At 35.6% G+C, this 23,099-nt stretch overlaps 1 protein-coding gene across 5 annotated transcripts in view; it reads left to right on the top strand.

Moving 5' to 3' along the window:
• DCAF6 (DDB1 and CUL4 associated factor 6) overlaps nt 1-23,099 on the top strand; it is a 173,967-nt gene that overhangs the window by 45,417 nt on the left and 105,451 nt on the right. For all 5 annotated transcript variants that reach the window (XM_030875551.3, XM_030875554.3, XM_030875555.3 and 2 more), the window contains 2 exons: nt 652-744; nt 10,033-10,218. In XM_030875551.3, the coding sequence (XP_030731411.1) occupies nt 652-744; nt 10,033-10,218 (279 nt within the window). The remainder of the gene's footprint in view (nt 1-651; nt 745-10,032; nt 10,219-23,099) is intronic.

Raw genomic sequence — 23,099 nt, 5'->3', positions numbered from 1 at the left:
CCATTCTGAGGGTTGTCTTTTGGTCTTGTTTATGGTTTCCTTTGCTGTGCAAAAGGTTTGAAGTTTCATTAGGTCCCATTTGGCTCTTACATTTAAATCTTTGATTATTTTCAGTTAATTTTTGTATGTGATGTGAAGTAGGGATCCAAATTCCTTTTGCTTGTGTATATCCAGGTGTCCTAGCATCAATTGTTGAAAAGATTATTGTTTCTCCATTGAATGGTCTTGGACCCCTAGTCAAGAATTACCTGACCATAAATGTATGGGTTATTTCTGGGCTCAATTCCATTCCATTGATTGATATGTCTGTGATCATGACAGTACCACACAGCCTTGGTTACTGTAGCTCTGTAGTAAGTTTTTCTAATTCCTTTTTAGATGACTTGGTTTTATGTCTCTGGATATAAAATGGACTAATTAAAATAAATTTAAATAAAACTTAAGAAAGACTCATATTTCATTGTGAATTTATAGAACATTGTTCTTGCCAAATGGCACTCAGTATGCATTTTCACTAAGTAAACTGGTAAATACTATTTACCATAGACATAACGTCATTAGTGATATAAATTTTAAACCATCAGCTAAGTGAAGATGGCATACTCATTTTACTTTCAGTCTGCTTAAATTTCTGTTTTGCTTTCTTTTTAGGTTAATACGATCTGTTGGAATGAGACTGGAGAATATATTTTATCTGGCTCAGATGACACCAAGTTAGTAATTAGTAATCCTTACAGCAGAAAGGTAAAGTGGTTTTAAAAATCTACAACTTAATGAGAAAAACAAAAATCAAGAAGCTAGAAATCAAGAAATAGTGAATAATCACGGAGTGGGCATTTGTAAAGAATATCCCTATTTTTCTAAAGTTATATAATTTGGAAGTTATCACATGCAAGTTCCTTAGTTTCTTTAAGAAAACATTAGATTTCATTCAGCCTTTTGACTCTAGAAAATTTAAATATGCTTCATTTTATGCATGTGGATAAAATTGCCAAAAGTGACATTATCTCAATAAGCCATTCTTTTGGGGGAAAAATGTGATTTTTTTTCTTTTATGCTCACAGAATCTAATCTTCAGCCAAGCAGTTTAAGAAACTGAATTTTATCAGTTTACAAACAGTGGCTAGGTTCTAATGAAATGCTTCATAACATCCAATTCAGTAAACTGGGATATCATATTAAATTTTAATTTGCATTATGTTCTGATTTTTATTGGCCCTTCTTCTGACTTTATAAGAGTAAGTATACAAATACTTTTATATGAATGAGAATACTGTAGATTGGCAGACTGAAGTCATATTTAATATTAGCAATCTTACAGAATAAATTGTTCATGTATTTTTTGTTTTTCTACATTTAAATAGTTAAGATATTTTAATAAATGTTTGTGGTTCTTCAGCCTAAAAAAAGGTTTGTATGGAGGCTATCCTTGATTAAAGGACAGGTCATAGTTTTATTTCAGAGATAGCTTTACTTAATTGTCCTGACTTAGCAGAGGGAAACTTGATGTTTCAGAATCCTGCTTGTCTTAGCTCTGCAATTAGTCAGAGAACTTTCCTGGAATAATGTATATGTGGAATGCTTTTTGATCATCACTATCAGAATTTTAATGTTTACAGTATTTAAATCACTCGTCTAGATACCAATGGAATAATTTTTTTGTTTTGAAAAGATGCAGAGCTTTACTCTTTTTTAAAAAATATATTTATTTATTTGGCTGCATCAGGTCTTAGTTGCGGCACACGGGATCTTTCGTTGTGGCGTGTGGGCTCTTCGTTGTGGTGCATGCGCTTCTCTAATTGCGGTGCGCAGGCTTCTCTCTAGTTGTGTACTGGCTCCAGAGCACGTGGGCTCAGTAGCTGTGGCGCATGGGCTCTCTAGTTGTGGTGCACAGGCTCTAGAGTGCATGGGCTCAGTAGTTGCGGCATGCAGGCTTAGTTGTCCTGCAGCATGTGGGATCTTAGTTCCCCAACCAGGGATCAAACCCATGTTCTCTGCAATGGAAGGCAGATTCTTAACCACTGGACCACCAGGGAAGTCCCAGAGCTTTACTCTTTCTTATAAAAATTGTTGTAAAATACACATTACATAAAATTAAGCATATTAACCATTTTTAAGAGTTCAGTGCACTGACATTAAGTACATTCATATTGTTGTGATACCATCACCATCATCCAGCTGCAAAACTCTTCTCATCTTGCAAAACTGAAACTCAATACCCATTAGGCAATAACCCTTCATTCCTCCCTCCCCCAGCCCCTGACAACCACTGTTCTACTTCCTGTCTCTATGAATTTGTCTACTCCAGGTACCTCATATAAGTGTTTTTATACAGTATTTGTCCTTTGTGACTGGCTTATTTTACTTAGAATAAGGTCCTTAAGGTTCATCCATGTGTAGCCTGTGTCAGTATTTCCTTTCTTTTTAAGGTTGACAAATATTCCATTGTATGTATGTATCACGTTTTGTTCAGCCTTTCATCTGTCAGTGAACACTTGGGTTATTTCCACCTTTTGGCTATTGTGAATAATGCTGCTATAAGCAGAGCTGTACAAATATCTCTCCAAGTCCCTGCCTTCAGTTATTTTGTGAATATCCCCATTGGAATAATTTTTAAAAGATCTTATTTTTCCTTTATTTGCTTATTTTAAAAAAATGATAATCACTTTGATGTATGGTTCCCAGTAGAATATGTATATTTGAAAAGTGATTACTCTTCTTTTTCAGTTTGAGAAATGATTAATCAGATAATACTTTAAAAGATTTTGAGTATAAGAAGACTTTATAGTTTTCACATAGTGGTTTTAATAGATCCAAATTTGCTGTCATATAGGAATATTTTTTGTTTTAAAACACTGATGATTCACTACATAGGAAAATAAAGTTTTTTGATCTTGAGTCAGATATTATCTGTTCCTATAGTTTTACTCTCTTTTTAAATCCTGTGAGTTCATGGAAAGATTAATTTATTGCATATAAAAGTTTTGATACTTTTTAAAAATAGATTTAATTGTTCCTTATTAATGGCATCATGTCTTAGTTATATATATCATAGATCTCAAATACATAAAAAAGAGAAGCTTCTTTTTTCAAAAATTACAGGCTAGTTTATTTGGACCAATCCTCCCACTGAAATCAACTCAAAAATGCTTGATTAAAAACTTTAAAAATTATCCTAAAAGTAAATAACTGTCTTGATAGTAAGGAATTATCAGTCCAAAATGGAAGGGAAAAAGGGAATCCAGAGAAGTGAGCATGATAGCCACTTTTGCCCTGAAGATATTTGTCAGTCTTGGCATATCTAAACTTTAGTTTTGGTGGCCTTGAAGGTCAAGGTAAATAGAAACAAAGCTCAGGATCCTAGTCAGGTATGGATTCCTATAAGAGACTTCGCACAATATTCTGGGACCCCCAAAGGGCCTCCTCCTCAAGGTATAGATGAAACAGAAGGAAGATAGCCCTCAGGTAGCCTTGCAGCATCTTCTGTAAAAGAAATCCTGAGTATATGCAGACTTTTTCTTGATTTGGCTTCATTCAGCTACCTTTAGTTCTTAGAGCATAAAATGTTGTTTGTTTCTTCTATGCTTTTCTTCTGCTTTTCTCTCTTTGTGGGATGTTCTGCTGTCCCATGCACCTCCTACTTAGTTGGCAAGTTTAATTTCATCCTTCAAGCCTCAGCTCTTATCTGTGATATATCTCTAGTTTACCAAGGCAGATGCAGGCATTCCTTCCTCTGTGTTCTCGTATTTTATGGATAACTCAATTATTATGTTTGTTTGCATGTTGCTCACCATTAGACTATAACTTCTTTGGGACAATGACCATTTCTTTTTCCTTTTTGTTTCCTCAACACTTAGTAAATTTCCTGTCATGTAGTAGGTGCCCAATAAATATTAGTAAAAGAAAGGCAAGAAGTTTCTGTATTCAATGCCTTAGACAAGGGTAGGCATGGGTTGGAGGAGGGGTGATTTTTACTAAGAGATTGAAGAGCTAGCATCTTCTATCTAGATACTCCTGGACCAAGCATGAAGTTTTGAAAGTGTTGTATATAACGTGATGCAGGAGGGAAGAGATACCTGCTTGGCCAGCTAGATTAGTCAGAGTAACCTGATGATCAGCAAAGTGATAGACATTACAGCTAGTTCACTTTCATATTTATTACTAATTGTAGTTAACAATATGTTTTGTTCATTTTAGATTAAGTTACTCTGCCATCTTCCACCTCTGTAGGCCATTATTCTTAGATGTTTTCTGAAAAAGTATTATAACGCATTAATCCAAGGAAAGCACAAATAAGAAAATAAATCTAGCTTTCAAAAATTGTAACTGTTTGCAGCTGCACATCTTTTTTTTTTAATCGACTTTACTGCTATTTATCTCCAGTAGCGTGCATATCTGTATTGGCTGTATTGATTCCATTTCAACAATTAAAAACAAATTCCGACCTTTGGTGAAATTACTAACTGTATATAGATGAGTACTATAGTTCTTCCAACAATTATCTATTAATAAATTAGGGAAAGAAGCAGTACAAAATGAAGTTAACATGATTATGCAGGGGTCAGGTAGTAGGTTTGATAGGCTAGATTAAGGAGTTTACTTTTTAGTGTAATTGAAATAGCTGATCACTAGAGTATTTTAAACATGGAAATGACATGATTTGTCTTTTTAAAAGTTAGCTGTGGTTGCTTTTTGGAGAGTAGTGTTTGAGTAAGATCAGAAGCTGGGAGATAGGAGGCCATTGATGTAATCCAGAGACTGAGATGAAAATCTCTGAGATTGTAGTTGAGAACGGATGATGGTTGAGGCAGAGATAATGGCATTAAAGGTGGTGAGAAGTAATTTGAAATGTATCTTGGACATGGATTTGCTGATGGATTTTATATAGTGGATGAGGGAAAGAGAAATGAAGGATGTTTCCTTAGTTTTTGACTTGATCAACTGTGTGGGTGGATATTGATGTTATTAAGATGGGGAATACTAGAGAAAAAGGAGTAAGTTTGGAGAGGGACATCTGAAATCAAGAGATTTGTTCAGAGGGAAAAGACTTCAATTTTTTACTAATTACTTTAATGGTTACTCTGATTACTTTAATAAAGAAATTTCTTTCAATTTTTGAGTGATATGTGATATGCCAGTACACATGTTAATGTATTGAATGAGGTTTCTCCTTTTGTTTCTGGAGCTATACATAAACCTGTTGAATGGAGATAAATCAAATTGTTAAGAATAATGTCTGCTGAATGTGACTAAAGCAAAGTCAAAGGCCTATGAGACTAAGAAACTACTTACATTGTATGTAGTGACATATATACTTAGATACTTGGTAAACCATGCTGAGATATTTGACAGCATTAAAGGCTATGATTCTATCTTGTTTAAAGGCTTTACATTAATTATTCTCTGTGTTATTTCTTGTACCTTAATTGACCAGGTCTCAGTGTCTTATACTTGGAGAGAGGAATGAAAATTTTTAAAACATTTAACAGTTTTTATTCTCCATTAGCTTTGGTTGATGTAGGTGCAAATTCTCTCCCCTTTTTTTTAATTTGACCTTAATTAAATGTGTATTAATAAGACTTACAGTACAGTACTGTATGGTACTCAGCAAATCCTTATTTTGTTCATGACCCTAGGTCTTAGATAAAATGAGGTGACTTAAATACTTAAGGCGGTCAAGGTAAGTAGCTGCTAATACTTATACCAGATCTGTGTTCTGATTTGGTGTCGTACTTCGGTTATGAATTTGTCAGTGTTATACAGTAAATACTCACTTAAAACCAAACCAAAAATAAAGTTGAAATATCTTTTCCTAAATTTATTTTAAGATTTTAAAACTGATGAAAAAGTTGAAAGAATAGTACAATGAACATCCACAAATAGATTGTTTAAAAAAGTATTTTAGAGTAAGTTGGAAGCATTATGCACTTCATTCATGAATACTTTGACATCTGTCTACTAAGAACAATAACATTATCCTATATAGCTATAATGCAGTTACCATGGTCAAGATATGTAATATTGAATATAGAGTTGATCCTCATTACTTACAGATTCCATATTTGCAAATTCACCTACTCATTAAGTTTATTTTTAACCCCCAAATCAATACTTCCAGTGTTTTCCTCGTCATTTATGGCCATATACATGTACAGAGTGGCAAAAAATTTGAGTTGCCCAGCACATACATCAACACTCACATTCCCAGGTGAGATCAAACAAAGTGACACTCAGACTTCTTGTTTCAAATCAAATACTGTAAGCATACTGTATTGTATCCTTTTTGTGATACATTTAGTGTCATAGGTTTTGTGTTTTTGTGCTTTTTGTTAGTGATTTCAATGTTGAAGTGGTCCTCAGGTATTGTGCTGAAGTACCATCTGGTATTCCTAAGTACAGGAAGCCTGGGATGTGCTTTATGGAGAAAATATGTTAGACAAGCTTCATTTAGGCATGAGTTATAGTGCTGTTGACCATAAGTTCAATGTTAATGAATCAACAATATATATCAAATAAAGTGTCTTTAAACAGAAACACATGAAACAAAGTTACTTATTGATTAGTTGATGAAAATATTGTGACCAGAGCCTCACAGGAACCTAACCCTGTATTTCCGTAGGAGCAGTGATTCAGCACTTGCTTTTTCAGTGTTTGTGGTGACTTTACAGAGCACAACTACCAGTAGTAATGAGAATTGACCGTATGCTGTTATCATATTTGTATAATATATACAGTTTTGTACTGTCGACTGAAAAAAATGCACAACCTAAAAGTTGAGAAATATGTTTTATTTGGTGGATATACTGAGAACTTAAGCCAGGGAGACAGCCTCTCAGATAGCTCTGAGGGACTGTTCTGGAGAGGTAAAGGAGGAGCTAGGATATATAAGAGTTTTTGCAGAAAAACCCTAGGTAGTCAGAACATCAAAAGATTACTGCTAATTAAAAAACCCCAGACATCTCAAGTTCAAGAATTTAGCTCTTTGTTTGGGAAGATGCAAGAATCTGGGCTTATTGAAATTGTTCCTTTGCTATGTACCTTAACTATCTATGGTCTGTATCCTCTTTTTCTCTATCTTGAATCCCCTCAGGGTGCACCATTGGGGGTGGCTGCAGAGACTGATGGCTTGGTGGCTGGCAGCCTGCTTATCGCTGTTCTGAGTTCCCCTCAGGGTGCACCATGGGGGGGTGGCTGCAGTGACGGTTGGATGCAACATCCTTTGTTTACTGATATGGCAGGTGACATTCTTCGTCCATGGTATATTACATATATACACACATAATACGTGCACATATATACATGTATAGTCCATGTTCAAATTTTCCCATTTCAGTAATTTTGTCACTGCCATGCCTCCTTCAATCCAACCCCCAATCCAGCACCACGTATTTCATTTATTTGTCATATTTCCTTTGTCTCCTTTAGAACAGTTCATTCAACTTTTTGGTCTTTCATGACATTGATATGTTGTTTTATTGTTATATTGACATATCAGTCAAGTTACTTTATAGAATGTCCCTCCATTTGGATTTGTCTGATTGTTTCTTCATGAGTAGATTAACATTAAACATTTTTGCTAGGAATTCTCCATGGGTGATGTTGTAGTACCTGATATTAATTTGTCCCCTAATTGGTGATGTTAAGTTTGATCTTTCCATTGTGTAGGTACATTTACCCTTTGTAATTATAAGCTACGGGGGAGTAGTGTGTGGGGACTGTGTGAATATTCTCTTTCATAGCAATCTTTCACACAGTGGTTTCAGTATTCATTGATTCTTGCCTTAATCAGTTGTTATAATGTGGTTATAAATAGTGATTTTTAATTCTGTCATTCTACATTTATTAACTGACATTATTCTGTGAATAAGAGCATTTCCTTAGTCTTTGCCACCTTTGTGAAAAAATTACTGTGGGATTATAGATTTTTATTTTTATTCAATAAATTATAATCTATCACTGATATTTTTATTGATGCTCGAATTGCCCCAGTTTGTTCAGTAAGACATTTTTTGTTGTTCTTTTATTTATTTATTTAAAACATTTTATTGGAGTATAGTTGCTTTACAGTGTTGTGTTAGTTTTGTTCAGTAAGACATTTAAAGTGAACTAAAGCAACTTTGTGTCTGTGTTTTGACATATTCCCTTATTTTGATCACATTTTTTTTTTAAAAAAGCACACCAGATATTCCCATTGCATTAAATTCCCATTGTATATAATACATTGTGGGGATGTACGATAATTTATTCAGCCAGTCTCCTGTGTTTTGCTATTATAAATAACTCAGTAAGTAACTTGGTACTTTTTTTTTTTGGTATTATTGGAGGTGTATCTTCAGCATTAATTCTTAGAAATAGACTTGTCTGATCAAAGGGTTAACGCATATGTGGTTTTGTGAGGTGCTGCTAAATTCCTCCCCATTGGTCTTGTACCATTTAGCAGTCCCACCAGAATTGTTTAAAGAGCCTGGTATTCTGCGCCACCCCCCCTCCGCCCCCACCGCCCCGCATACTCACTTATACAGTATGTTGTCAAGCTTTTGAATTTTTCCCAGTCTGAAAAGTGGGAATTAGTAATCTCAATGTAGTTTCAATTTACATTTCCTTTATGAATAAACTTAGATGCTTTTTCACATTTTTAAGGGCCATTTGTATATCTTTGGACTATCTCTTCAGATCTTTTGCCCATTTTTAAAAAAATCAGGTTTTGTTGGGTTTTTCCCCCCCTCTCAATTTTTAAACACTGTTGGGGGATTTCGTCTTTTACCTTCAGTGTATGTTACAAATATTAAAATATTTATTTTAAACTGTATTTCTGTAACAGGAATTCTGGTCTTTTAAATTATTAAGAAGTTAGATGTAGGAAGTTCTGCTGTATCCTCCTCTGTACCATTTCATTACTTTATGATTCATTTAAATTCAGTTTACTTTTATTTCTTCATCCTGAAAGGGAATAACTTAATAATCATCTAGTAAACAGTTTCAAAAGTCAATCAAGATAGTCTTTTTATATTTACTGAGGGTTTATGAATGAGTCAGATACACCAAGTAGGTGGAAATATGTATATTTAATTTTCAAGGCACTGTTGTTGAACCCAAGTTTGTGTGCCTGATGCACAATGAGGCCAAACAAACCTAAATGTCAGAGTTTGGAGCAGAGAAAGGTTTATTGCAAGGGCCATGCAAGGAGAACAGGTGACTCCTGCTCAAAAGACCCAAACTCCCCATGGGTTTCAGGGAAGAAATTTTTATAGGCAGAAATCTGGGGGAGGGCTGCTGGGTGTGTAACCCTCCTCTGGTTGGCTGGTGGCGAGGTAACAGGGTGGTGTTCTAAGAATCTCCAGTCAGTCTGGGGTCCACATGCTTGTGCCCAGCCTGAAGTTACCATCCTCCACCTGGGTGGGAGGGGCTTAGTTCCTATAGAAGAACTCAAAGATATGTATCAAATTGTTATGCACAATCCCTTCTCCTTCCTGCAGAGAACCAGGACCAGTTCCCTTTGCTGTTTCTGCATTTTCTCAGTCCCCTAATTCGTAACTGTTTAATCTGCCCTTTGGAACTCAGGGAAGGCGTAGGAGGCTAAAAGCCTTCTTCCTACAAACAAGAAACAGGGGACATTGAAAGGCTTTTATGCCTGGGACGGCCCCACAGGGTCCTGCTTGGTTTCAGTCCCCCGTTTTCTTTGATTCTCCTCAGTCATGAGAGGAACAGATGTTGGATGAGACAGGGAATAAAATTTGGATAGACAGGTTAATCATAAACTCTGCAGAGGAACTCAGTTTTAGGGGGACTCAGTTTCAGCACTATTCCTGTTGATACTTAATCTTCTTCACATCTCAGAGAGAAATAAAGAAAATATGTGAGATTCTGATTTCTTTTTTTTCTAATTACAATAGTTTGGAATCAAATGATATTTTTTCATTTGAGATGAGAATGTTAATGAGAATTTATTCCTGGCTGTGATTATATTGAATTTGAATGTTTCTTTTTAGGAACTAATAAATTACTAAGAACTACTTCCTCTCTGTGTTTTAGGTTTTGACAACAATTCGTTCAGGGCACCGAGCAAATATATTTAGTGCAAAGTTCTTACCATGCACAAATGATAAGCAGATTGTATCCTGCTCTGGAGATGGAGTAATATTTTATACCAATGTTGAGCAAGATGCAGAAACCAACAGACAATGCCAATTTACGTGCCATTATGGAACTACCTATGAGGTACAGTATTACTGTGATTTATCTATATGACATATTTGTGTTTGTTTTGTATAGGTGTGTATGTATGTGTAGATAGATATGTGTATGTACGTATGTGAAGATTTGTGTGTATGTACACATTCATGCATAAATAGGTAAAGATATTATTGACAATATCTAGATTTCAGTATTTGAGAAAATGTATCTTGATAGGCTTGTGAATAAAGTTAAAGAATAAGATGTGAGTAATAGTAATGGGGTTTGTAATTCCTTGAGCAACTATACTCTAAGCAAACAGATATCAGCCTTTATAGATGCTTCTTTATTGTGCTATAGGGCTCTGTACTAGGCTTTAACTTCGTAACCACTTTCTCACTGTTTTGCATAAAGTCACTACCGGCATGCTTATCAAACGTTCAGGTCAGAAGGGACGCTAGTACAGTAGACAAAAGAATCCGATTCCTAAAGGATATTAATAAACTGAAGCCCTAAACTGAATTAAATGAGGTGAAATGAATCTGAGACTCAATTATACTGCTTTGGTTCAGAAAAATTGCCTACTCTTCAGAATGCTCCTTTATAATTTTGTCATTTCATTTCTTTGTATCAGATGATTCATTGTTTTCCTATATTCTTTTAACCTGGTATATCTTTTTCCATTACTTGAATTTCAGTTCTTCTGTACCCTTATTTTATGATGTGTACTTATAAAAATAGTATTCTATAGCTGGATTTTTTTTTCTTATCCATTTCTCACAAATTTGGCTTTTAACTGGAGATTTCAGTCAATTTATGTTTATTGTGAGTGCTGATATATTTGGATCTATTTATATATCTTATTATAAGTTTTCTATTTGAAAAAATTTTCCCCTATTAATTTCCGCCTCCTCTTTTTGCCTTCATTTTGAATTGCTTGAAGGTTTTGCATTTGGCCCATTTTGTTTCCGCTATTTGCAAGGAAGATGGACATTCATGTTTTACAAGAGTAATTAACAAAGTATAAAGTCAATAAATAACTTTGCCCTTCTCCTGAATGTACACCTTAGCACATTATAATCTCTTCATCCCTTGTCTAATTTTATATAGATATAAGTTTTATGTTGTTCAGAATGTAGTTATATTCTGTTTTTCCCCTCATGAATTAAAATATTATCATTGTTTTATTAGTTAGTGTTTGTTTAGATTTACCAACATATTTACCAATACCTTTGGCTCTTCTGTTACGGATTTTCTATGTGGGGTCATTTTGTACCTGGTAAAGTACAGTCTTTACCAGTTCGTTTAGGTGAGAGTTTGTTGATCTAAAACAGTTTTAGTTTCCTATTTCCCTATTCTTTCTTTCATTCACTTCTTCCCTTTTCATTCTTTTCCAGAAAATATCTTTTTCATGTCAGTTCTTCAAAGGTAGTTTTACTAGGTACACACTTATAGTTTGACAGTTATTTTGTTTCAGGTGATATTCCACTGTATTCTGCCCTTACTTTTAAAATTGAGAAGTCAGTCTAATTGTGGTTCCTTTGTAGTTAACTTATCTCTCTTCCTTGACTACAGGTAATTCTGTTTTTCTTCACTGTTTTTATTTCTTCTTAATTAATGTCACAACAGTGTATCAAGGTATGGATTTGCTTTTTATTTTTCATACTTGGAATTTATGTTCTTGATCTTAGAAACTGGAATCTTGAAAAATGAGGGAAATTTGTAGTTAGTAAGTCTTTGATTATTCTCTACCATTCTCTGTATTTTTTTTTGTCCTTTACCTTTTATTCTTTTAATTAATTGATTAATTAATTGATTAATTAATTTTTTCACACACACACACACACATTTTTTTTTTACAAGAGATAAATAAACTGACACCAAGCATTGTAAATTTTTACAAGAGATAAATAAACTGACACCAAGCATTGTAAATACATGACCACAACAAAAGCAACGATTGCAATTACCAAACACGAAACACACTCACACTATGTCATAAGATTGACATTCAGTCCAGTAATCCTCCACTGTAACAGCTCCTTTACTTTGCAATGAGAATTGATTTGTATATTTTTTGCCTCTGAGTCCTTGTGGGATTTTTTTTTTTATTCAAACAGAAAGTCACAAAAATTATAATCATCCTCATCAGTTCACTCAGTCCCATGTAATTAATTTTTTTTTATCTTGATGTTTTGTTAGCACTTGTATGAATTCATCAGTTTTCCATTAGAGTTCTGAAAATGCTTATTCATTCAGTTCAGCAGTACAGTCAGTTACCAGAAACCTGTACTTGTCAGAGTCTTTTCCATAAATTCCTTGAAGATGAAAGCCTTTTATAGGAACATTTTTGCAAAAGCATCAGAGTACACCCAGAACTGTCTGTAAATGACAAAAGACTTAAAAAATGACCATGGTTAAAGATTTGATGAAAGTTCATAATAATGGAATTGACAAGGAAATTTAGTTATTTCTGAGACATAACACTTTAAAGTAATAACTAGAATTATGACTTATACAATTATACCAGAACATATAAGATTTTTAGAAATTTCTTGTAATGTCTGAATTTATATTAACATATTTCCATACAAATAACCCAAAGAAAGTTTAGTATTAGTTGTTTTTTTTTGTTTGTTTGTTTGTTTTTTTATACTGCAGGTTCTTATTAGTCATCAGTTTTATACACATCAGGGTATACATGTCAATCCCAATCGCCCAATTCAGCACACCACCATCCCCACCACACAGCGGTTTTCCCCCCCTTGGTGTCCATACATTTGTTCTCTACATCTGTGTCTCAACTTCTGCCCTGCAAACTGGGTCATCTGTACCATTTTTCTAGGTTCTGCATACATGCGTTAATATACGATATTTGTTTTTCTCATTCTGACTTACTTCACTCTGTATGACAGTCTCTAGATCCATCCACATCTCAACAAATGACTCAATTTCGTTTCATTTTATGGCTGAGTAATATTCCATTGTATATATGTACCACATCTTCTTTATCCATTTGTCTGTCGACAGGCATTTAGGTTGCTTCCATTACCTGACTGTTGTAAATAGTGCTGCAGTGAACATTGGGGTGCATGTGTCTTTTTGAATTATGGTTTTCTCTGGGTATATGCCCAGTAGTGGGATTGCTGGGTCATATGTATGGTAATTCTATTTTTAGTTTTTTAAGGAACCTCCATACTGTTCTCCATAGTGGCTGTATCAATTTACATTCCCACCAGCAGTGCAAGAGGATTCCCTTTTCTCCACACCCTCTCCAGCATTTGTTGTTTGTAGATTTTCTGATGATGCCCATTCTAACTGGTGTGAGGTGATACCTCATTGTAGTTTTGATTTACATTTCTCAAATTATTAGTGATGTTGAGCAGCTGTCCATGTGCTTCTTGGCCATCTGTATGTCTTCTTTGGAGAAATGTCTATTTAGGTCTTTTGCGCATTTTTGGATTGGGTTGTTTGTTTCTTTAATATTGAGCTGCATGAGCTGTTTATATATTTTGGAGGTTAATCCTTTGCTGTTTCGTTTGCAAATATTTTCTCCCATGCTGAGTGTTGTCGTTTCGTCTTGTTTATGGTTTCCTTTGCTGTGCAAAAGCTTTGAAGTTTCATTAGGTCCCATTTGTTTATTTTTGTTTTTATTTCTATTAATCTAGGAGGTGGATCAAAAAATATCTTGCTGTGATTTATGTCAAAGAGTGTTCTTCCTATGTATTCCTCTAAGTTTTATAGTGTCCGGTCTTACATTTAGGTCTCAAATCCATTTTGAGTTTATTTTTGTGTATGGTGTTAGGGAGTGTTCTAATTTCATTCTTTTACATGTAGCTGTCCAGTTTTCCCAGCACCAGTTATTGAAGAGACTGTCTTTTCTCCATTGTATATCCTTGCCTCCTTTTTCATAGATTAGTTGACCATACATGCGTGGGTTTATCCCTGGGCTTTCTATCTTGGTCCATTGATCTATGTTTCTGTTTTTTGTGCCAGTACCATATTGTGTTGATGACTGTAGCTTTGTAGTATAGTCTGAAATCAGGGAATCTGATTCCTCCAGCTCCATTTTTTCCCTCAAGACTGCTTTGGCTATTCGGGGTCTTTTGTGTCTCCATACAAATTTTAAGATGATTTGTTCTAGTTCTGTAAAAAATGCCATTGGTAATTTGATAGGGATTGCATTGAATCTGTAGATTGCTTTGGGTAATATAGTCATTTTCACAATATTGATGCTTCCAATCCAAGAACGTGTTATATCTCTCCATCTGTTGGTATCTTTGATTTCTTTCATCAATGTCTTATAGTTTTCTGCATACAGGTCTTTTGTCTACCTAGGTAGGTTTATTCCTAGGTATTTTATTCTTTTTGTTACAATGGTAAATGGGAGTGTTTCCATAATTTCTCTTTCAGATTTTTCATCATTAGTGTATAGGAATACAAGAGATTTCTGTGCATTAGTTTTGTATCCTGCAACTTTACCAAATTCATTGATTAGTTCTAGTAGTTTTCTGGTGGCATCTTTAGGATTCTTTATGTATAGTATCATGCCATCTGCAGACAGTGACAGTTTGACTTCTTCTTTTCCAATTTGTATTCCTTTTATTTCTTTTTCTTCTCTGATTGCCGTGGCTAGGACTTCCAAAACTATGTTGAATAATAGTGGTGAGAGTGGACATCCTTGTCTCATTCCTGATCCTAGAGGGAATGCTTTCAGTTTTTCACCATTCATAATGATGTTTGCTGTGTGTTTGTCGTATATGGCCTTTATTATATTGAGGTAGGTTCCCTCTATGCCCACTTTCTGGAGAGTTTTTATCATAAATGGGTGTTGAATTTTGTCAAAAGCTTTTTCTACATCTATTGAGATGATCATATGGTTTTTATTCTTCAGTTTGTTAATATGGTGTATCACATTGATTGATTTGCGTATATTGAAGAATCCTTGCATCCCTGGGATAAATCCCACTTGATCATAGTGTATGATCCTTTTTATGTGTTGCTGGATTCTGTTTGCTAGTATTTTGTTGAGGATTTTTGCATCTATATTCATCAGTGATATTGGTCTGTAATTTTCTTTTTTTGTGGTACCTTTGTCTGGTTTTGGTATCAGGGTGATGGTGGTCTCCTAGAATGAGTTTGGGAGTGTTCCTTCTTCTGCAATTTTTGGGAAGAGTTTGAGAAGGATGGGTGGTAGCGCTTCTCTAAATGTTTGATAGAATTCACCTGTGAAGCCATCTGGTCCTGGACTTTTGTTTGTTGGAAGATTTTTAATCACATTTTCAATTTCATTCCTTGTGATTGTTCTGTTCATGTTTTCTGTTTTTTCCTGGTTCAGTCTTGGAAGGTTATACCTTTCTACGAATTTTTCTATTTCTTCCAGGTTGTCCGTTTTATTGGCATAGAGTTGTTGTAGTAGTCTCTTAGGATACTTTGTATTTCTTCGGTGTCTGTTGTAACTTCTCCTTTTTCATTTCTAATTTTATTGATTTGAGTTCTCTCCCTCTTTTTCTTGATGAGTTTGTCTAATGGTTTATCAATTTTGTTTATCTTCTTAAAGAACCAGCTTTTAGTTTTATTGATCTTTGCTATTGTTTTCTTTGTTTCTATTTCATTTATTTCTGCTCTGATCTTGATGATTTCTTTCCTTCTGCTAATTTTGGGTTTTGTTAGTTCTTCTTTCTCTCCTAGTTCCTTTAGGTATAAGGTTAGATTGTTTACTTGAGATTTTTCTTGTTTCTTGAGGTAGGCTTGTATAGCTATAAACTTCCCTCTTAGAACTGCTTTTGCTGCATCCCATAGGTTTTGGATCATTGTGTTTTCATTGTCATTTGTCTCTAGGTATTTTTTGATTTCCTCTTTGATTTCTTCAGTGATCTCTTGGTTTTTTGGTAGCCTATTGTTTAGCCTCCATGTGTTTGTGTTTTTTACGTTTTTTTCCCTGTATTTCATTTCTAATCTCATAGCGTTGTGGTCAGAAAAGATGCTTGATATGTTTTCAATTTCCTTAAATTTACTGAGGCTTGATTTGTGACCCAAGATGTGATCTATCCTGGAGAATGTTCTGTGCGTGCTGGAGAAGAAAGTGTAATCTGCTTTTTATGGACAGAATGTCCTATAAATATCAATTAAATGTATCTGGTCTATTGTGTCATTTAAAGCTTCTGTTTCATTATTTATGTTCATTTTGGATGATCTGTCCATTGGTGTGAGTGAGGTGTTAAAGTCCCCCAGTATTACTGTGTTACTGTCGATTTCCTCTTTTATAGCTGTTAGCAGTTGCCTTATGTATTGTGGTTCTCCTATGTTGGGTGTATATGTATTTATAATTGTTATATCTTCTTCTTGGATTGATCCCTTGATCATTATGTAGTGTCCTTCCTTGTCTCTTGTAACATTCTTTATTTTAAAGTCTATTTTATCTGATAGGAGTATAGCTACTCCAGCTTTCTTTTGATTTCATTTGGCATGGAATATCTTTTTCCATCCCCTCACTTTTAGTCTGTATGTGTCCCTAGGTCTGAAGTGGGTCTCTTGTAGACAGCATATATATGGGTCTTGTTTTTGTATCCATTCAACAAGCACGTGTCTTTTGGTTGGAGCATTTAATCCATTCACATTTAAGGTAATTATTGATATGTATGTTCCTTTGTCCATTTTCTTAATTGTTTTGGGTTTGTTTTTGTAGGTCCTTTTCTTGTCTTGTGTTTCCCACTTAGAGAAGTTCCTTTAGCATTTGTTGTAGAGCTGGTTTGGTGGTGCTAAATTCTCTTAGCTTTTGCTTGTCTGTAAAGCTTTTGATTTCTCCATCGAATCTGAATGAGATCCTTGCTGGGTAGAGTAATCTTGGTTTTAGGTTTTTCCCTTTCATCACTTTAAGTATGTCATGCCACTCCCTTCCGGCTTATGGCATTTCTGCTGAGAAATCAGCTGTTAACCTTATGGGAGTTCCCTTGTATATTATTTGTTGTTTTTCCCTTGCTGATTTCAGTAATTTATCTTTAATTTTTGCCAATTTTATTACTATGTGTCTCGATGTGTTCCTCCTTGGGTTTACCCTGTTTGGGACTCGCTGTGCTTCCTGGACCTAGATGGCTATTTCCTTTCCCATGTTAGGGAAGTTTTCAACTGTAATCTCTTCAAATATTTTCTCGGGTCCTTTCTCTCTCTCTTTTCCTTCTGGGACCCATATAATGCGAATGTTGTTGCATTTAATGTTGACCCAGAGGTCTCTTAGGCTGCCTTCATTTCTTTTCATTCTTTTTTCTTTATTCTGTTCCACAGCAGTGTATTCCACCTTTCTGTCTTCCAGGTCACTCATCCATTCTTCTGCCTCAGTTATTCTGCTATTGATTCCTTCTAGTGTAGTTTTCATTTCAGTTATTGTAGTGTTTATCTGTTTGTTCTTTAATTCTTCTAGGTCTTTGTTAAACATTTCTTGCATATTCTGGATCTTTGCCTCCATTCTTTTTCCGAGATCCTGGATCATATTCACTATCATTATTCTGAATCGTTTTTCTGGAATGTTGGCTATCTCCACTTCGTTTAGTTGTTTTTCTGGGGTTTTATCTTGTTCTTTCATCTGGTACATAGCCCTCTGCCTTTTCATCTTGTCTATCTTTCTGTGAATGTGGTTTTTGATCCACAGGCTGCAGTATTGTAATTCTTCTTGCTTCTGCTCTCTGCCCTCTGGTGGATGAGGCTATCTAAGAGCCTTGTGTAAGTTTCCTGATGGGAGGGACTGGTGGTGGGTAGAGCTGACTGTTGCTCTGGTGGGCAGAGCTCAGTAAAACTTTAATTTGCTTGACTGTTGATAGGTGGGGCTGGGTTCCCTCCCTGTTTGTTGTTTGGCCTGAGGCAACCCAACACTGGAGCCTACCTTGGCTCCTTGGTGGGGCTAATGACAGACTCTGGGAGGGCTCACGCCAAGAAGTACTTCCCAGAACTCCTGCTGCTAGACAAGTGTCCTTGTCCCCACGGTAGCCACAGCCATCCTCTGCCTCTGCAAGAGACCCTCCAACACTAGCAGGTAGGTCTGGTTCAGTCTCCCCTGGGGTCACTGCTCCTTCCCCTGGGTCCCGATATGCACACTACTTTGTGTGTGCCCTCCAGTTTGGGGTCTCTGTTTCCCCCAGTCCTGTCAAAGTCCTGCAGTCAATTCCCACTAGGCTTCAAAGTCTGATTCTCTAGGAATTTCTCCTCCCATTGCTGTACCCACAGGTTGGGAAGTCTGACGTGGGGCTCAGAACCTTCACTCCAGTGGGTGGACTTCTGTGGTATAAGTGTTCTCCAGTCTGTGAGTCACCCACCCACCAGTTATGGGATTTGATTTTACTCTGATTGCACCCCTCCTACTGTCTCATTGTGCCTTCTTCTTTGTCTTTGGATGTGGGGTATCTTTTTTGGTGTGTTCCAGTGTCTTCCTGTCGATGATTGCCCAGCAGCTAGTTGTGATTCTGGTGTTCTTGCAAGAGGGAGTGAGAGCACGTCCTTCTACTCCGCCATCTTGGTTCCTCCACCTGAAGTTGTACTTTCTTTACCTTTTAATTCAGCTAGATTGAGGTTCTTTCCCTTGCCTTAGTGTTGTCTGAGGAACTCTATCTGAAAGCCCATTTCTTAGGAAGCAAATATTTTAATATTTGTTTTGTGTCAGGTATCTGAGGCAGATCTCCTAGCCTCCTCTCTGTATTCCTTTATTCTGGAATTCTGATGAGATACATGTTAAGACCTTCTTATTCTATCTACCATTAAAATTTTTTTTTCCATTGATGTATAAAACATGTAGGTAAAGTACATAAACACTAAGCATATAGCTCAGTAAAATATCACAAAGTGAATCTGTACATGTAACAACCACAAAGATCAAGAAATATAAGGCATTGGGACTTTCCTGGTGGCGTAGTGGATAACTCCGCGCTCCCAATGCAGGGGGCCTGGGTTCAGTCCCTGGTCAGGGTACTAGATCTCACAAGCATGCTGCAACTAAGCGTTCACATGCCACAACTAAGGAGCCCATATGCCGCAACTAAAGAGGCTACCTGCTGCAACTAAGGAGCCCTGGAACCGCAACCAGGGAGCCTGCCTACTGCAACTAAGATCCGGTGCAACCAATAAATAAATATTTAAAAAAAGAAAAAGAAATATAAGGCATGAAGTTTCCCAGAAGCCCCTTTATCCTGACTTCCAACACCTCATTTTTCTAACCACCTTAGTTTTTCTGTTTTTGAACATTATATAAATGAAGCCATATTAAATGGTCTTCTGTTTCTTTTTGTTTTTGAATTTGATGTCTTTTGCTGAACAAAATCTTATCTTACATTTGTGAAATTCATCCATGTTGGGTACAAGTATAATATGTTCATTTTCATTGCTTTTTAGTATTCCATCGTGTGAATAAACCACAGCTGATTGATCTGTTCTGCTGTTGATGAAAATTTTAAATTTGATTTCCAGTTTGGATAACATTCCTTTACATGACTTTCAGTATATTTATGTTTAGAGGTAAACTTGTTCGGTCACAGGGTACGTATTTGTTTATTTTAGAGATAATGCCAAATAGTTTTCCAAAGTGTAACAGCTTTCATTCCCACCAATGGCATATAAGAATTCCTATTGCTCCTCATCTTTACCAACAATTGGTATTGTTAATTTCTAATTTTGACAGGTTCTTGTGGTTTAAAATGCCTTTTTCTGTTGATACTTCTGAGGTTGAGCATCTCTTCAAATGTTTATTGGTTATTTGGATGTACTGTCTTGTCAAGTGCCTATTCAGATTTCTTTCCTAATCTTTCTATTGGGTTGTCCATTTTATTTCATTATTATTGTTGATTTATAGAAATTTCTTATATCTTCTGCATATGAAGCTATCTGTTCCACTCTGTGGTTGTATTTTCACCCTCCTGATGGTGTCTTGTTAATAATAGAAGTTCTCAGTGTTGTCTAATGCATTGGTCTTTTCCTTTATTGTTAGTGCTTTCTGCATCCTGCTGAAAAAAACTTTTCTTCAGCCGCATAGCACAGGGAGATCATCTCGGTGCTTTGTGACCACCTAGAGGAGTGGGATAGGGAGGGTGGGAGGGAGGGAGATGCAAGAGGGAAGAGATATGGGGACATATGTATATATATAACTGATTCACTTTGTTTTAAAGCAGAAACTAACACACCATTGTAAAGAAATTATACTCTATTAAATAAAGATGTCAAAAAATTTTTATATGAGGGTTATGGAGGCATTCTTCTGTTTTCTCTTTTAGAAAGTTTATTGTTTTGTCTTTTCCATTTAAATCTTATAATTCACCTGGATTTGATTTTTCTGCTAATATGAAGTAGGAGTTTATTTTTTTCTCCCCTATGGATCTTTTTTGTATAAACATAATTTACTTCTTAGAAAATTAAATCAGAATCGCAAACAGCACATAAACAAAAGAGGCAGCCTATATAAGGACGTTTTAACAGTATATAACCTTTTGCCAAAGGTTTTTTTTGCTGAATACGTATGCACTGTGATTGGAATATAGTTTTTTGTTCAAAACTAAAACTTTGCGTCCATTGAACAGTTCTCCTCTTCCCCCTTATCCCAGCATCTGACAACTACCATTCTACTTTCTGTTTCTAAGAGTTTGATAAGTTTAAATACCTCACAGAAGTAGAATCATGCAGAAATTGTCATTTTGTGACTGGCTTATTTTAGTTAGCACAGTGTCCTCAAGTTTCATCTGTATTGTAGCATATGACAGGATTTCCTTCTTTGTTAAGGCTTAATAGTATTCCATTGTATATATATACCATATTTTCTTTACTTGTTTACCCATCAATGATCATTTGGGATGCTTCCACCTCTTAGCTGTTGTGAATAATGCTGTAATGAACACCGGAGTGTACAAATATCTCTTCAAGGTTCTGTTTTCAATTCTTTTAGATATATATACACAGAAGTGGGATTGCTGGATCATATGATTATTCTATTTTTAGTTTTCTGAGGAATTTCCATACTTTTCTCCATAGCAGCTGTACCGTTTTCCATTCCCAATAAAAGTGCACAGAGGTTGCAGTTTCTCCACATCCTTGTCAACACTTGTTATTTTCTGTTTTTTTTAAAATAGTGGCCATTCTAACGTGTGAGGAGATAGCTAAATGAGGTTTTTATTTGCTTCCTTAATTAGTGATGTTGAGTTAGCTCTTTTTGTGTATGTTGGTCATTTGTATATCTGGAAAAATGTCTATTCAAGTACTTTGCCCATTTTTTAATTGGATTGCTTTATTGTTGAATTGAAGAGGTTCTATATATATGTATATACACACACATATATATATATACACACACATATATATACACACACATATATATATGTTATTTATGTAGCTGCGTCTGGGTCTGATCTTAGTTGCAGCATGCGGGATCTTTCGTTGGGCATGAAGGTTCCTCATTGTGGTGCATGGGCTTTTCTCTGATTGTGGCGTGTGGGCTCCAGAGAGCACAGGTTCATTAGTTGCAGCACACGGGCTCTCTAGTTGTGGCACGCGGGCTCCAGAGTGCATGGGGTCTGTAGTTGTGGCACATGGGCTGTGTAGTTGCAGCGCGCGGGCTCTTTAGCTGTGGCACGCGGGCTCCAGAGTGTGTGGGCTTAGTAGTTTCGATGTGCGGGCTTAGTTGCCCCATGGCAGGTGGGACCTTAGTTCCCTGACCAGAGACTGAACCTGCGTCCCCTGCATTGCAAGACAGATTCTTAACCACTGGGCCACCAGGGAAGTCCCTCTTTATATATTTTGGCTATTAATCCCTTATAAGATGCAGTGTGCATTTTCTCCCATTCTGTTGATTCTCTTTTCACTCTGATGATTGTTTCCTTTGCTGTGTAGAAGTTTTTAAGTTTGATATTGTCTATTTTCACTTTTGTTGCCTGAGCTTTTGGTGTCATATCCAAGAAATCATTGCCAAATCTAAAGTCATGAAGTGTTTCCCCAGGGTTTTTTTCTAGGAGTTTTATAGTTTTAAGTATTACATTAAAATGTCTTTAATACATTTAAATTTTTGTACGTGGTGTAAATAAGGGTCCAACTTCCTTCTTCCTTCCTTCCTTCCTTCCTTCAAAACTGGACATGTGAATATCCAGTTTTCTCAATACCATTTGTTGAAGGGACTATTCTTTCCCTATTGTGTAGCCTTCGCACCTTTCTCAAAGATCATGTGACCACATATGTGAGGGTTTATTTATTCCTGGGTTCTCTACTCTGTTCCATTGGTCTGTAGGTCTGTCATAATGTTTTAAATGTAGTAACTTTGTAATACGCTTTGAAATCAGCAAGTGTGAGGCCTCCAGCTTTGTTTTGCTTTCTGAAGATTGTTGTGGCTGTTTTGTGTCCTTTGAGATTCCATATGAATTTTAGGGGTTTTTTTTTGATTCTGTAAAAATGTCCTTGGAATTTTGATAGAAATTGCATTAAATATAGGTCACATTGTGTAATATGGACATTTTAACAATATTCAGTCTTCCAGTCCATGAACACAGAACATCTTTCCATTTATTGGTGTCTTCTATAATTTCTTTCAGCATTGTTTTGTAGTTTTCAGTGTACAGATCTTTCACCTCCTTGAATAAGTTTATTCCCAAGTATTTTATTTTTTTGATACTATTGTAAATGGGTTGTTTTCTTAATTTCATTTTCAGGTTGTTCATTGTTACTGTATATAAATACAGCTGATTTTTAAGTGTTGATTTTGTAACTGCAACTTTGCTGTATTCATTTATTCTAATAGTTTTGTTGCAGAAACTTTAGAGTTTTCTATGTATAAGATCAGGTTATCTGCAAATAGAGATAATTTTACTTCTTCCTTTCCAATTTTGATGTCTTTTATTTATTTTTTCTTGCCGTAATGCCGTAGCTTGAACTTCTAATACTATATTGAATAGAAGTGACGAGAGTGG

This window comes from Globicephala melas, chromosome 1 (genome assembly GCF_963455315.2).
Source record: "Globicephala melas chromosome 1, mGloMel1.2, whole genome shotgun sequence".
In the NCBI taxonomy this organism is placed as follows: Eukaryota; Metazoa; Chordata; class Mammalia; order Artiodactyla; family Delphinidae; genus Globicephala; species Globicephala melas.
This window is presented reverse-complemented; position numbering and strand designations above follow the sequence as displayed.